The sequence below is a fragment of the Xyrauchen texanus genome, chromosome 15 (genome assembly GCF_025860055.1).
Source record: "Xyrauchen texanus isolate HMW12.3.18 chromosome 15, RBS_HiC_50CHRs, whole genome shotgun sequence".
Lineage (NCBI taxonomy): Eukaryota > Metazoa > Chordata > Actinopteri > Cypriniformes > Catostomidae > Xyrauchen > Xyrauchen texanus.
In genome coordinates this window covers 41841578-41858737 of record NC_068290.1, presented here as the reverse complement: position 1 = coordinate 41858737, position 17160 = coordinate 41841578, and the positions used below count along the sequence as shown (strand labels likewise).

General features: G+C 38.5%; 1 protein-coding gene across 2 annotated transcripts in view; it reads left to right on the top strand.

The window, feature by feature from the left end:
- Positions 1-17160, top strand: part of ascc3 (activating signal cointegrator 1 complex subunit 3) — a 275425-nt gene that overhangs the window by 109073 nt on the left and 149192 nt on the right. For both annotated transcript variants that reach the window (XM_052144464.1, XM_052144465.1), the window contains one exon: positions 11202-11366. In XM_052144464.1, the coding sequence (XP_052000424.1) occupies positions 11202-11366 (165 nt within the window). The remainder of the gene's footprint in view (positions 1-11201; positions 11367-17160) is intronic.

Here is a 17160-nt window from a genome sequence, read left to right as displayed (position 1 = left end):
GGTCTGAACATTTCATCCACTCTTAAGGACGTAGCGCTATCTGACCATTTCTGTATTTTCTTTGATACAGTATATTGAATTCTCCTACCACTGAAGTTTGATCTGTCTCTATCCAAAAGGTACATAAATGAGAATACTAGTGTGCAATTTATAAAGGCTGTATCTATGACCAAGTATATCCGCAGAATGTGTTGATGTTCTCCTCGATAACTTCAACTCAAAAGTTAAAAATGCTATTGATGGCATTGCTCCTGTAAAGGTCAGGTAGATTACAGCCAGACGTAAAGCACCTTGGAGAAACACAACAGCAGTACAAAGCATAAAAAGAAAATAAGATCTATAAAGACAGCCTCCATGCTTTCAATATGGAACCTGGCACAGATAGGCAGACCTACTCAAACATTATATACAGCAACAAACAATACCCTCACTCTTTTTGCTGCTATAGAGTGAGTAACTAACAAATATTTCTTTCATCAGCAAGATCATTGAAAAGGTTGTTTTCAATAAGCTGAACAAATTCTTAAACTCAATTGGCTTCTTGGACAATTTCCAATCTGGTTTCTGACCGCATCACAACACAGAGACGGTGCTCATAAGGATACTCAATGAAATTCTGTTAAATACTGATTCAGGCAAAATATCAGTGCTGGTATTACTAGATCTACCTTTGACACTGTTGACCACAACATTCTCCTAGACAGACTGGAAAACTGAGTAAGGCTCTCTGGGACGGTCCTCGGCTTGTTTAGGTCATAGCTAGAAGGGAGGTGCTACAATGTGAACATAGGGAACTAAGAATCTGAGTGGACATCCATGATGTGTGAGGTCCCACAAGACTCAATTCTTGCTCCACTCCTGTTCAACCTGTATATGCTTCCACTAGGCCAAACTATGGTACTAATTATTACCATTACAATAGCTATGCAGACGAAACCCAGGTTTAACTAGCCCTATCGCCAAATGACTACAGCCCTAAAGACTCTCTGTGCAAGTGCATTGATGAATTTAACAGTTGAATGTGCAAAACTTCCTTCAGTTAAACACCGACAAGACAGAGGTCGTTGCATTTGACAACAAAGGTGAAATTCCAAAGGTGAACACACATTTTGACTCCAAGGGTCTAAAGACAAAAGATCAGTGAAGGAATCTTGGTGTTTTGGAGTCAGACCTTAGTTTCAGTAGTCACATCAAATCAATAACTAAATCAGCCTACTATCATCAAAAAAATATGGCGAGAATTAGATATTTTGTACTCAGTCAAGACTTAGAGAATTTCGTTCATGCATTCATCACCGGTAAGGTGGACTACCGCAAAAGACTTCTCACCGGCCTTCCCAAAAAGACCATTAGACACCTGCAGCTCATTTAGAATGCTGCTGCCAGGATTCTCATCCAAGCCAAACAATCTGAGCATATTACTCCAGTCCTCAGATCTTTATACTTGCTACCAGTTACATTTAGAATTGATTTTAAAGTACTATTACTTGTTTTAAATCACTCGGTAGCCTAGGACCTAATTACATTGCAGATGTGCATGTTGAATATAAACCTATCAGACCTCTCAGATAATTAGAATCAAGTCAGTTAGAAATTCCAAGGGTTCATTCTAAACAAGTTGAGACAGCGTTTAGCTATTATGCCACCCGTAGCTGGAACCAGCTTCCAGAAGAGTTCAGGTGGTCTCCAACGGTAGCCACATACAATTCCATACTGAAAACACATCTGTTTAGCTGTGCATTTATTCACTGAGCACTGTGCTTCAGTTACTGATTGCACTGCATCTTTTTTTCTGTATTATTTTAATACATTTGTAATAATCTATACCAACATCATCCTGATACATCAATCCTAACATCACCCCAATACACACATATCAACCCCAAAATCACCCAATATACACATCTTTGCCATACCCCAAACACCATCCCAAAAAACACTTATCTACTACAAAACCACCCCAAAATAACACTTACTTTAACCCCACTCCACACCAATAGACACATACAGTATCAACAACTGCATCACCACAATACATGCATACTGTATCTACGATGACATGACCCCAATGCACACTTATTTACCCCAACACCACCCAATACACACATCTACCTCAACACCACCCAACACACATTTGTTTACCCCAACATCACACCAATTTGGCATGGGTGATATACTGGTGGAATTTGTAAATATCCTTTATACCACGATTATGCAAAATGCCACTGCATGGAAAGGAAAATACATTTCAGTCAGAGGTTGCGCTACTGCATGTATAGTAATATTTAATATTTCGATTTCAACCATCCTAATGGTCATTCAACCACCCCACACCACACACACCCCAGTAAATTCTTTCAGTGAGCCTGTCACTTTCTGCTGCTTGGATCATAGCACTTTTTCGTCGTCTTATTTTCTTGTTGCCATAGTAACCACTGTACAGTAAAGTGCCTAATACATAGAACACACAACTGTGCAAATAACCTTATTGAAGACTAAATGTGTGCTGTCAGAGGCGGTGCTGGCATTTCAATAAGAAAGAGCATGGGTTATAAGATTGCTGCCCTGCTAGTTTGGTTATGTAGCCATCAAAGATACATAAGCATGACTAATATTATATACAAGAAGAACTTGAATCTTAAAGTGTTATACATTAATTAGAAGGGAAATATTATGTTTTTAATTGCTGTACTAGTAACTCCAATTACAGACCTTTATATATCTTATTCCTGAATTATTTATAATATAATTTTGCCAAACTACTTGTGTTTTAGAGGATTTAAGCCCTAGCCCTCCCAGACAGTTGTAGCAGCAATGCAGCATATCAAATTAAGCTAATCTTGGAGTTGGGAAGGGATGCTTATATGGATGTTGGAAGTTGGAAGTTGGACCAATCTCACCAGATAACATCCTCTGTTGTGTATGGAAATTATACCATAAACCAAGAAATTTAGCACTGAAGTCATCTTAAAAGCTGAAGTGTGTGATTTCGGCAGCATTAACGACACCAAACGTAAGAACAAAAATAATGAAATATATCAGAAACATACCATTATCGAGGCTATCCGCACTAATGTTTTTACGGTTGAAAACTCAGGGATGAATTCACTAAGAATGAATTGCGTCTGCGCTGGTTTCATTTCCTATTCACTAAAGGAATTATGCAGATCAGGCAGTGGTGCAAACACACCCACAAAATCTGTGCTGAATGCAATTTTCACGCACAATCCCTGATCTTGCAGGCCGATTCTGCACACTTTATAGCACAGGATGCACTATAAAGCCGGCCTCTACAGCACCCTCCCCCCACTACCATGATCCAGATACCTGAATCGTCTTTTAACATTCTGAAAATGTGTTGACTACACATGTCAGCTGGTTGTTATCGTAAAATAAACCCTGACATTGTGATTAGATCTTGTATAACTGTGAAGGGGTTTATTTTGCGATAACATTTACACACATTTTCCCCACATATTACATGGCTACTAACCTAATAAATACATTAATTGACATGAAATATTGATTTGCCTTGAAATTATTATTATGTAAAGAAATAAAAAGTCATCGCTGAACAGCTGAATTCCACCTCCAATTTGCATCGGAGTCCTGCTGGTGTTTATTTTGAGAAAATTACCATCTTACTACTTGATAATTAAGTAAATTAAATATTTGTAAAGGGTTTGGAAGGACACGGAAGGCGAGTTGCTCCTCTCAGGTAAGGATTTTTAATCGACCCACTGCAGTGCTCACAGCTACACAACAGTGACACTTCAGCTTCACAATAATAGTTTACAGTCTCACAATAACACTCTTATTTATATATATATATATATATATATATATATATATATATATATATATATATATATCATATATATATATATCATATATATACAGCTTCACAATCGTTCAGGCCCCAGACTCTCTCTCCCGACTGCTGGTAGCGTGGGTTGTTTTATCCGGTCTCCCCGTGCTCAATGGAATTAGAGACAGGTGTTAGACATATTTAGCTCAGGTGTAAGTGCCCTTACCGCTTCTCTCTCTCCGGAGGGGCGCTTGACCACGCCCCCGCTGCCACAATATTATACATTGATTTCAAATAATTGTATTTTCTTACCTGTAGTGATCACAGAGTAATACGAGAAGTAGGAAAGATGACTCGCAATACCTGCATGACCTGTCGGATATGTCTTAATCCCCGGATGTCAAGTTGTTACTCAGAAATATCAGAACGCTAGATGCCACCATTGACCAATCAGAATCAAGTTTTCCAGGGTCCTCTATAATACACCAGGTTATAACATCATTCTCCATCATTCAAATCATTATTTGATTAAATCCAATTGCCATGATCACAAGAGCTTGTACACAAACATTACAAATAAACAAATGTACTGCCTGGTTTCATCAGATGGTAAAGCACAATTTTTATTGTGCCGGGCAAATAGCATGCAGTTTTGTGAAGAAAGCGTAATCTATAATAAGGCTAATTTACATAGAAAGGAGGTGGGTTTACGCATTTTCTTGAAGTCATAATTTTCCATAGTATGCAGTGATAGAGAGTATTTTTTAAAAGTCTTCTTTTCGGAGGAAGAAAACACTGTTCAGTGTGGACGAGAGGTGTGAACCAAGCAAAATAAATGTGTTTTCAACTGTGAAAACATAAGTGTGGGTCTGAGAGGAAGTGAGTAGTTTTGGGATGATAATAGATCTCAACATGTCAGCCCTCATGGGAGATTGCCTCATGTTAAATAAAACAGCTTTTGTTAGTGTACATGATCTGTAAAAAGTACTGTTCAATGTAGTTTTTTTTTTTTTTGTAGAACTTTTAATGAGGGAAAATGAGTGCACCTTACTAGTGCATTTTAGCTTGAATAGTAATTTCTTTTAACACCAAAAAATTAAACAGAGAAGCTTTAAATTGCTTTTTTTATTTACGCTCCTCTTTATTCAGAAGAGGTCGGGCACAGTGCTCTATGCCCAGTGAGATTCTTCTATGTTTCTACACTTAATAGAGGGTGCACGCACTGACCCCTCATCCATGAATTTCTCTGCCCAGCCCTCATCCCCTTCTCTGATATCTTCTCAGAGGAAATACAAAACCCTGCCTTGCCTTTGCTAAAGTATATTTAGATTAGTTTGTATTAGCCATCTTTGACCCAAGGAAATCAACTGGTTTTTTTTTGTTGTGTTTTTTCCTTCTGAAAAAGCAGCTAAAATAGTGCCTGATGTCTGGCACATTCTGTGCTGCAAGACAGTTTGTTGGAATAAAGGACATTTTGATCATATGGTACAGTAGATCAGTTCAGGAAAGCCTGTGGCAATTTTCATTGCTGCAGAATCAGAGAACAAGACTGCTGAGCCGACCACAGAGGGTTGCCTTTTAAGAAATGCATTCATGTGTTTCTTTTTTACTTGATACATTTCATGAAATACAATTAGAAAACTCCTGTGAAGACCAAGTGCCATGGTCAAGTATTAGGTAGTGTTTTAAAAGAGCAGTTCATCCAAATGGTAAAATTATATCATCCTCGCGTTGTTTTTTCCGGGAAAAACAAAAGAAGAATTTCAAAAATATAGACACACCATGCAGCTTGTTCATAGTGATCGCATTTGTCAAGCTTCAGAAATATGGAGGAAAAAAAGGAAAAGTACAGTACCAGTTTAGCTCCATAATGTGAGGCATTAAGATCGTCTACACATATCGCAATGGTAAAAAGGTTGGGAAACACAGGGTCGCAATCGATATCTTTATCACGCAGCGATAATCGGAAGATTGTGACAATGATTATCTATATATATATTGGGATATTTTCAGATGTAAATGGGGCTACCCATTGCACAATAGTCTTTGTCGTTTCAAACATATTTCTAGGTAAAGTGTGAGCGGCAGGGTAATTTAATGTGGGTTGCGCACCGGACATGTCTGGTCGATGACATGGCACGTTCAAATATTCTAAGTAATTATTTTCTATGATGGTACAAACACAGCACGGTCTCACTGTCTCTTGAGGCTGCTCCAAAATTTGCAGCACCACGGAGCGAAACTCTGTTATATCTAATGCATAGTTTTCCATAAAATTTGACCCAAATCATTATCATAGGACAAAGAGTATTTACACTAGCCATAAGTTGACGATATATTGAAAAACCTTCTTAACTTTTGTGTGTATGCATCCTGTGCTAGAAGCTCTAAAATACCGGTCATGTGTTGTGATACCTGTGCATTCAGTTAATTTTATATCACCCCAATGCTATTACTCCAGACATTCAACAGTATCAAGTATATCAGTATTCAACTGAATTAATTGGATAGCACGCAAAATAGGCTTCTAATTGGATTCTAATGGATTCTAATGCTGGCTAGTGTTAATTTGTCAGTGCCTTAAAATATATAGATAAAATTATGTGCCATTCAATAATCGATATGAAATGGTTTAGTGTTCCCTCACAATACGTTTTTCACGATAGCTTCATCCATCTCTTCCGAATTACCCATGGTTTTACAACTGTAACCATAGTTGAACATGGTATTTGTAGTAAAACTAGAGTAACCACAAAAGTTACTGTGGTTTTCTACAGTAACAGTAGTGCAACTATAGTCATTTGTAGTACAATAATAACCACAAAATTAACGTTTTGCTACAGTTGCTGTATTTTAAGCAGTATATCTGTATTAAAACCATAATAATAATAATAATAATAATAGTAATATAGGAGCACCAAAAATGTTAGTGCTTAATGGTTTTTAATACTGTGGTTATTACCACAAAAATGTTTACTAACTCATTGTTACTGCAGGTTTACCATAAACATGGTTAATTCACATAAGGGCATTTAGGTTTTTTGGGGTAGAAACTTTGGTGGGACTTCTACCACAAATTAGCCATGGTGTTGCTATAGTAAAAATGTAGTGACCATGTATTTAGCAGTGATTGATTTTTATTGTTTTGTTTTTCATGTATTACTACTAGGTTTACTACAGAGGTCATATTTAAAATATGGCTACTGTAGTGAAACTATGGTACATTTTGTGATTAGTATGTTTTATTACAAATACCATAAATCTGATATTTGTGGTTACTGTTGTAAAATCATAGTTTATTTTCTTAAGGGATAGATAAAGGTATTGCAAGCGAATGCAAAACTTTTTTGTGAGAGAATGCAAATCTGTTTCAGAAAAGAAATCCCCTCCCTGTTCTCTAGTGGGCTCCGTAAATCACTGAATAGTTCACAATAAGACCAGGAATGTGTATTAAATAAAAAAAGGGCCAATTTTGATATAATTTTGACTTTAAATGTAAAGACTGGAGGTGTCTCTCTGTGGCTGTGGCTCAGTCATGTTAATTTTGCGCACCTATAAGCCGCCATAACCAGCGAAACAGCCCTCCACTCGCCCCACTACCACCCACTCCGAGTGATGACAGTTACCATGGAAACTGAGGGAGGAGGGAAATGTTTTAGCAGTGGTAGAAATGGTGCATTTGTGTGCACAGGTCTAAAGAAGGTGTGTATGTGCTGCTTATCATAATGGCAGAACGGCAGCCCGCTCGCAACAGCAGCGTTTTTCACAGGTGCCTCGGTAATTAAGATACGAGTCTTGTTGCTGGGCTAGACCTGGTAACGAGTTACGCCTGCCCACCCACCCGCCTGCACACATTCATTGTAAACACAAATCCCACAATCCCCAATAAAACCGCTCACCCGCTCCTGAATGCATGCTGTTTCTGAGATATCAGGACTGCAGATACAAACAACACTTCCGTATAGCTAAGAATATTTCGTCCATTATTTTCCAATAATTTTGGGGCAAATCTTTAACACAAATGCATTTGTGCATTTTTCATGCCAAGAAGCTTGACAGATACCATCATAAGAGATTGACATTGTTATCGTTCACTAGGGGTTTGATGTGTGTTAGAAAACCAAGTCGGCATCTATGTGTTTTTTTCCCCCTCTCGGCTTCTTATTGTAATTAAAATGAGCACTTTAGCTGTGCTACCTGTTTGCCAAAGCTTCCATTTAGATTAGCGGGGGTCTAATTAACGACAGACGTGCATTTTCCGTTCCAAAGCCAGTCTCTAATGGCTGGGCAGATTGATTTAAATGCAAACGAGAGAAGATTTAATGAACTGCTTTTACTGAAAGTGTTTAATAGGAATTTCAACACTCACAGACAGGTTGGTAAACAGCCCTCAGACCATTAATTATGCATTGTTGTACATTTCTTCTCTAAAATGTTAGTTAATGGTGTCAAATAATCATATTTGGTGTCTTGGATGATTATGCTCTTAAGATTGACATTGGTGGGAATTTCTGTAGATTTGTGTAACAGGTGTCATAAAGCCCAAATATTGCTCCATATATGTGTGTTGCATCTATGGTTAGTAATTAAACAGTGTGTGTTTGTCCAGTTGTGGTGTAGTGGCTGAAGTTAAATCAACACATTTTCTGTAATATATGAGGTTTCCCTACCTCAGATTATCTGCAAGAACAGGTAATGACATCAGCATTCTTTAGAATGGTTGTTTGAAGTAATCTCAAAATATCTTCTTTCCCTAAACCTCAAAACAATGGCTGCTATTTTAAACACTCTATGCCATTTGCACGAAGTCAGTGGGCATGGCCAAATGTTGGTGTTTCCACGCAAGTACGCACACTTGTATGACATTTTTGCATCTGTTTTGATACTTGAAAGTAGAGTAACTATCCACTGCGCTGTATTGAATAGAGCTTTGGTTCTGCAGTTTAGTCCCTTAAGCGCAAGGATATGGTTTGCTTTACATTACTGAATTAATGATTCTACTCTCTCATAAAACTTTGAACAAAGCCTGAATCATCAGAAGTTAAGGTTAAATGTATTTAGTATTATTATTCCATGACATATGTGAAACAGTTCCTTGTAAAACTTAACAAAAAATGCTCATCATTAAAGAGTAAATTGATCCATCGGGGATTGAGTGGGACAAAAAAAATCTGCCTAGAGAGGGCAATAGTGACACGAGAATAGAAATGTAAATAATTCTACCCAGCTGAAAAATACATAATTATGTTAGATACAATATGCTTTTATGCTGTCACTGATTATATACATTGACATATTTTAATATTATAGATTTAAAAATAGTATTTTCACTGATTACCTACTTCTAAACTATTCTTCAAAAAACATGTTTTGCCATGGTATAAATTTACTAGTGACATTAAATTTCGGACATTACATGATGTGGCATTATCAGGACCCTTAGCATTATTATACATTATATTCAGCATTACATACAGTTTAATATAGTACAATCATCTGTAAACCTTGTGCAAATTCACTCTAGCGCTTGAAAAGACTCATCTCGGTGCTCACTGTATTACATTTTCTTACTTGAGCTGGAGAAAACACTTTTAAACCGGCACACCTTGACTGCTGAGACTTCTGTCTGATATCCATGAAAGCTGCACTACTGATTACATTGAAACTGAAATCATGGTATGATGTTGGACAGTTTAATGAAAATGATTGTGCTCCCTTTCTCCATTGCGATTGGTTTGATTGATGTGGATGCGCACGTTCTCTTGCGCATTCGAATTTAATGGAGAACAAACAGTTTTGCGAAATACGTGGCTGATTTTGAATTCATAACATGTTTACATTATAAAACATAAAACATTGCAGTAAAATGAAAGTGATGTGCTGGATAAAACAACTCTCCTGCTTCAAACGGCACAAGCACTCGGTAAACACTCCTGACGCAGCAACCTGTATGCTTAATATGGTCTTATTTTAAGTGTTTATAAAGTGCTCCCTGGGTCATGATGTTTCTGCTGCAACTGGTCTCTGTTTCATAATGGAACACATTTTGGACTTTTCCATTATCGATAATTATTGATTTTATCGATTAGTTGTTGCAGCCCTAGTATGTATATTATATACATATAATCCCTCATTTATCAAATGGTCGAATGGGATTCATTACTTACATGTTAAAGTTTATCAGGCACAACTGGCAGTCAAACACATATTGAGCTACAAATAAGATACACATGAGCTACACATAAGGTACTCATGAGCTACACATAAGATACACATGAGCTACACATAAGGTACTCATGAGCTACACATAAGATACACATGAGCTACACACAAGATACACATGAGCTACTCATGAGCTACACATGAGCTACACATAAGATACACATGAGCTACACATGAGATACACATGAGATACACATGAGCTACACATAAGATACACATGAGCTACACATAAGATAAACATGAGCTACACATGAGCTACACATGAGCTACACATGAGCTACACATAAGATACACATGAGTTACACATAAGATACACATGAGCTACACATGAATTTTCTCAGACACTTATTGAGTTTAAATAGATAGGCAGCATACATGATTTCAGTTGTACACTCAAATGATTACAGCCAAATCATACTGTTCATGTGTTAAACTTGCTATAATTTACTTTCATGCTACTGCTTCATTACATAGCAATGTAAAATGTAAATCAGGTCGATCACGGAAACATCAGTGCCACCTTGAGAAACAAATAACAGGTTTATTATGTATGTGTACATGCATATGGTTACTGATATTTCACCATTGTTTAAAATCAACATGATATAGTAGTCATTTGTATAAATATAGTACTAATTTCTCTTGTAATAAAGAAATGGATATATTGTGATAGTAAAAGTATATAGATATTATATGTTCACAAAATTATAATTTATGGAAGCACAAATATATATTTTGACAGTATTGCAAATCTCTGGTCACTACTGACCCTATACACTTTTTCTGATTAAGCAATTCGAAAAAAAAAACATCGATTTGTTTGCAATTTTTTGGTATTTTGCACTACTAATAAGAGAAAGGCTGTGGAATGCTATATATCCCTCCCCAAAAAATTAGCTTAAAGGGGGTTTGGAAATGAGGTGTCGGGTCACTTAAGAACCGAGGTATTTATTTAAGGCTAAATAATACTCTTCACAAATGACCCATGGTTTGTCTTCTCTTCCACATGAGCATGCACTTTTGCAGGTTTTTATTTACATTTTAATTTCTACACTTTCTTGCCAGTGCATTGTACAATACATATGCAAGTCATGTAACTGACAACAAATTCATGAAAATAGACATCATATTCAAGACCTTAATTGCCTAATATCTTTATTGTTTTGTGCAGATGTTGGTGACGACTCCTGAGAAATGGGATGTGGTGACCAGAAAGAGTGTGGGTGATGTAGCTCTGTCTCAGATCGTTAGACTGCTCATCCTAGATGAAGTTCATCTTCTCCATGAGGACAGAGGGCCCGTTCTAGAGAGTCTGGTGGCCCGGACACTACGCCAGGTAATGCAATGCTCAACGAGACATGATAAACTATAACCTGTAGGACTTTCTTCTGTGGAAAACAAAATAAGACCTTTTGAAGAATTTACATTCAGCACATTCTTCAAAGTGTCACCTTTTGTGTTCCACAGAAGAAAGTCATATGGTTTGGAATGGAATAAGGTGTGAAGGATGACAGAATTTTCATTTAGGGTGAATTATTCCTTTAAAAGCACTTAACAGGAATAACAGATCCTTGTAAATGCGTTACTAGTAGTACAGAGAGAGAATGTTAGTGTAGTCATTTTCTGTAATAAATTATTAGAAGAATCAGAATTGGCTTTATTACCAAGTGTGCTCACGTACACAAGGACTTTTTTTGGTAATAGGAGAAACAAGCATGCAAGTGCACAGAGAACATTACGGTAAGACACAGAATATAAAACAAGGTAAGAGTATACATAGACATACAAAAAAATAGGACATATCACATATAATGGCATATGTACATGTGCAAGTGGTAATATATGTGCAAGGTAGGGGTATGTACAGTTATTGATTTAAATATGAGTGAATTTACATATGAACGACATATTTACACATTATTCCTCTATGGGAGTCTTGAAGGTAGTTAATTGTTCATGTGATAAATAGCCTGAGGGTAAAAACTGTACTTGTGACTGGTTGTCCTGGTGCTGAGTGCTCTGTAGGGTGTGGGGGGTCCAGAGAGATTCTACCTGCACGTTTCCTCTCTGGAGATGCACAGGTCTTGGAGTTTGGCCAGGGGGGCACCAGTAATCCTCTCAGCAGTCCTGACTGTCCGTTGTTGTTTCCTTCTGTCTGAATTGGTGGCTGAACCCATGTACACAGGACACACTCAATGACTGCTGAGTAGAACGGAGTCAGCAGCTCCAGTGGCTGTGGCGAAGTACAACCTCTGCTGAGCCTTCTTCACAATGGAGTCTATGTGGGTGTCCCACTTCAGGTCCTGAGAGATGGTAGAGCCCAGGAACCTGAATGAATCCACTGCTGCCACAGTGCTGTTTAGAATGGTGAGGGGGGAATGCGGGGGTATTTCTCCTGAAGTCCATTATCATCTCTGTTTTTAGTGTGTTCAGCTCAAGGTTGTTGTGACCACACCAGACTGCCAGCTGTTCAATCTCCCGTCTGTATGTAGACACCATTGCGGATGAAGCCATTTACCGTGGTTTCATCTGAAACTTCAGTAGCTTGACAGTGTGGTCCTTTGCAGTGCAGTTATTAGTGTACAGGAAGAAGAGCAGTGGTGAGAGAACGCATCCCTGAGGATCACCAGAGCTAATAGTGAGGGTCGTGGGTATGAATTTCCCCAGTCTCACTAGCTGCTGCTATCTGTCAGAAAGCTGTTGATAGACTGACAGATTGCGGTTGGCACGGAGAGCTGGGTCAGTTTGGTTGAGAGAAGATTAGGCTTGATGGTATTGAAGGCTGAACTGAAGTTCACAAATTAAGTTCACAAAAAGTCCCAGATCTGTTGAGGTGTTGCAGGATATAATGCTGTCCTATGTTGACAGCAACATCCACAGACTTGTTTGCTTGGTAAGCAAAATGAATGGGGTCTAGCAGGGGTCCAGTGTCTCAAATTCATGAGAGCGACAGTTCTGTAGTCATTAAGTCCTGTAATTTGTTTTTTTTTTGGGAACCGGATTGATGGAGCGTTTGAAGCTGCAGGGAACTTCACTGTGCTCCAGTAATCTATTAAAGATCTGTGTGATGATTGGTTAGCGCAGAATTTGACAGGCTGGTGAGACACCGTATGGGCCTGAAACGTTCCTAGTCTTTTGTTTCTGAAAGCCCTGGCACACATCCTCCTCCTCAGACCATAAGTGCTGGTTGAGTAGCAGGAGGCGGAGGAAGGGGGTTCCAGGAAGTGTTGGTATGTGTGCGAAGTGAAGATCAGAGCGGGGGAGGAGTGTGAGACTGGGCTTTTCAAACCTGCAGTAAAACAGATTCAGTTCGTCAGCTATTTGTTGATTCTCTACAGAGCAAGGGGGAGGTGTCTTATACTTTGTTGGCCGCGTCGTTCAGGAGTGTGTTTGGTTATTAGTAATTATTAATAATTATCATTCAAGGAAAACAATGAAGGCTTGAATACAAGCACTGACATCCCCTGCCAGCCTTTGACAAAGGTGCATGCAGAACAATACCAAATACACACAACTACAAACTAAACAGTAACATGATTAGTTATGGTAAAAAAAATAAGCCTGTAATACATAAGAGGGTGTGTGTGTGGAGTGGAGTGTACAAAATGATGGACATGGCTCTCGTGGAGAGTATGGTGTGAGGTTTCTGGCTAGAGAATCTGGCCGCGAATGTGGACTGGATCCGTCATCCAGTATGGCGGCTGATTCGCGGCGGGTCGGCGGAGAAAACAATGAAGTCGACTCAGTTGAAGAAGGAAGAGAAATTTCTTTGATTTGAGTGATTTGAGGTTCAGTTTTTAGGTAATTCCTACATTAGATGCTTAAGAGTTTGTGTGATTGACTGCAGCCCCTGATAATGATTGACAGCCGCCTCTACTAGAATCACTCCAGCCATTTGGGATATTAGTGTGATTATGCAAATCCTGACAGCCGGAGAGACGGTGGCCGCATTACGGGGTTGTCCCATATCCACGTTCCGTACTGTCGAGTGTCAGATGTCAATCACACACACAAATTTCCAAAATGAGCTCAAGCAAAACAATGAGCTTAAGCATTTAAAGGCAGTGCTTTAACCCTCAGAGACCCAGCAGTATTGCATTTTTTCTTTTAAGAAATCAAATAATATAATATCAAATATCGTTTTCATCCAAATTTAGAAGCTATAAATAACAATAGCCAAACTGTATCTCAGCAACAAATTGTTTTGGACTTTTAAAAAAGCAGACTGAGATCATTTGAATTGTTCACATATGGACCAAAAGTCATACAAACCATGCTCAGACCCCTGAAATGGACCGAGTTTGGAAACACCCTTAAACATCCCTTGAAAATCATGAATGAAATTATGAACCCGAAATCATCCCTATTATACAGGACTTCATTAAGGCCGATATTCAACTAGTTCTTCAGACAATCCACAGACTATTTGATTTTAAAAGTGTTGTTTTGTCCCTGTTCTCTTGTATATCACACATTTTTTTATTTTTTTCCCCATTTACTCGTTGAGTGGTGAATACGTGGAAGGAAGTGGCTTCAAATGAAACTGCTGTTTACCATGTCCATACTCTACTCATTTGAAGTGCTAACTGAAGCTGAGTGTTCTCTTCAAGAGCAGAGCCCATCTTATTATTGCTTGAGATCATACTGTGCACTAGATTTTCAATGTCAGATTTAGTTTCTTCAGCTCCATTATGCTAAATGCAATCTTTGAAGTTGATTTCAATTTTAAAAACTCAAAGATAACAATCTGTTACTTGGGCAAACGTCATGATGACACTGCAGCCAGCTGTTAGCTGCAGAGAATTTGAATATTCTAATTCACATCTTTTTTTTTTCTTCTTCTTTGTGTGTGTGTAGAAATTAGGTTTCTTCTATACAAACAAAACATTTACTAACAGACCTTATCAAGTGAAACTATCAGTTACTCCTGATGTGTTGGTAACAACAGAGATATGGAAAACTCTCCAAAAAAAAGGAAACTTTCTGATCAGTATTTTGGAACATGATTTCGATACAATATACTGAATCTGTCGCGATCACTCATGAAACTCCCCATGGCCCAATCTGATAGTTTCTTTGACGTGATCTGTTTAGCCATTCGGCTCGCATGGTTCTAGCTGATAGATCCTTTGACATCTGTTAGCCAATCAACTTATGCACTCTCTCTTTGTTAAAGATTTAAATTGCTCAGTTGTTCACGGCTAAAAAAGATGTAATGCAGTGCACTACAAGACTTTTTCCTCTGAAAACAACCTCCTCCCCAGCACCACAGTCTAGATCTGTTTTAAATTATTAAATGTATATCTAATTGAGCAGCAAATGTATTCAAAGAGTTGTCATGGTTGAAATACAGTTCAACACTCTTCTGTCTGAGGTGTATGTATAAAGCTTTTAAAACCATCTTGCATGATTTGCCATTGTATAATGATTTAAAATTAGCAAGTCTCACATAGCTAGACTTTATAGTGATTGCCAAAAAGTCTGGTCCACTTAGCAGCTGATTATGGCCAAGAAATGCCCATTTAGACAGGAAGATAGCATCTTAAAGGAACCAACCATTCACCATTTCAAACTTTTTTCATGCTAAGGATCTCCGAATATGATGATCCCCTTTTGAGAGACCCCTTCCATTCTGAGATGACATGCTTCTCACCATAATTGTACAGAGTGGTTATCTGAGTTACTGTAGACTTTTACAGTTCAAACCATTCTGTCCATTCTCAGTTGACCTGTCTCTTCAACAAGGCATTTCCATCCACAGAACTGCCACTCACTGGATGTTTTTTGTTTTTGGCACCATTCATGTGTGTGAAAAACCCAGGAGATCAGCAGTTAATGAAATACTCAAACAAGCCCATCTGGCACCAACAATCATCCATGTGATTATCTAATCATCCAATGGCGTGGCAGCATTGTAGTACATAAAATCATTGATCTCAGTGATTTGGAGCATGGCATGATTGTTGGTCCCAGATGGGCTGGTTTGAGTAAATGGATTTGAGGTTGTATCTTGGCAATGCTTTGAAACTCCTATTGAAGCGAAAATTGGTATACTTCATCAGGACCATGATCTGAGAGTAAAGTTTGGAGAGTAACTTTTGAACTGTATGTCTTAAAATTGTGTGGCATGGAAATTCCATCCATCCATCCATCCATCGTCAACCGCTTATCCTGTGTACAGGGTCGCGGGGGGCTGGAGCCTATCCCAGCTAACATTGGGCGAAAGGCGGGGGACACCCTGGACAGGTCGCCAGTCCATCGCAGGGCCACACATAGACAGACATACACTCACACTCACTTCCACATCCACATCCACACCTAGGGCAATTTTTTTGGAGACACCAATTAACCTAGCCTGCATGTCTTTTGGATGGTGGGAGGAAGCCGGAGTACCCGGAGAGAACCCAGGCAGACACGGGGAGAACATGCAAACTCCACACAGAAAGGCCGGGGCAACCAGGGTTTGAACCCACGACCTTCTTGCTGTGAGGCGACAGTGCTAACCGCTGCACCACCGTGCATGGAAATTCTCCACTTGGAATTCACACGAGTGAGGGTGTTCTAAACACATTACAGGACAGTCTTTTCCTCAGCGCTTCATTCATACCACCTGGCTGGGGGAGAAGCTTCTGTGGCCTCTCCCTAACACATACATTGCAGGCTTATTAAGGTTGTTAACAAGTTATTTGTGATTTTACCTCAGCAGATTTCTCAAGTGATATGAACAGTTTTTAATGTGTTATGAATGTTTGTTTGGAAATTATTGTATATCCTTGAGCAAACAAGTTGTCTCACGATCGGACCCTTAGCAGTATGAACAAGGAGATATTGTCTTCTGCCTGAAAACAGACTGGTCAACCATTTCATCTATCTCATAGTACTGCTCTCATATTGCATTTTCTAGCTTACAGTATTTTATACATAAATAATAATGTTCTAATACACCTATTATAATTTCTTTCACACATGAGCTTGGTGCCTATGGATTCCCTGGGCCATGAGTATTGTAGGGCCCTATAAAATCCGTTTTATTTTTTCCCAAATTCCGTATTATTTTTTCCCAAATTCCGTTTTTTCCATTTTAATTTTTGCGAATTCAGTTTTTTTTTTTTACCCTTTACTGTTATTTC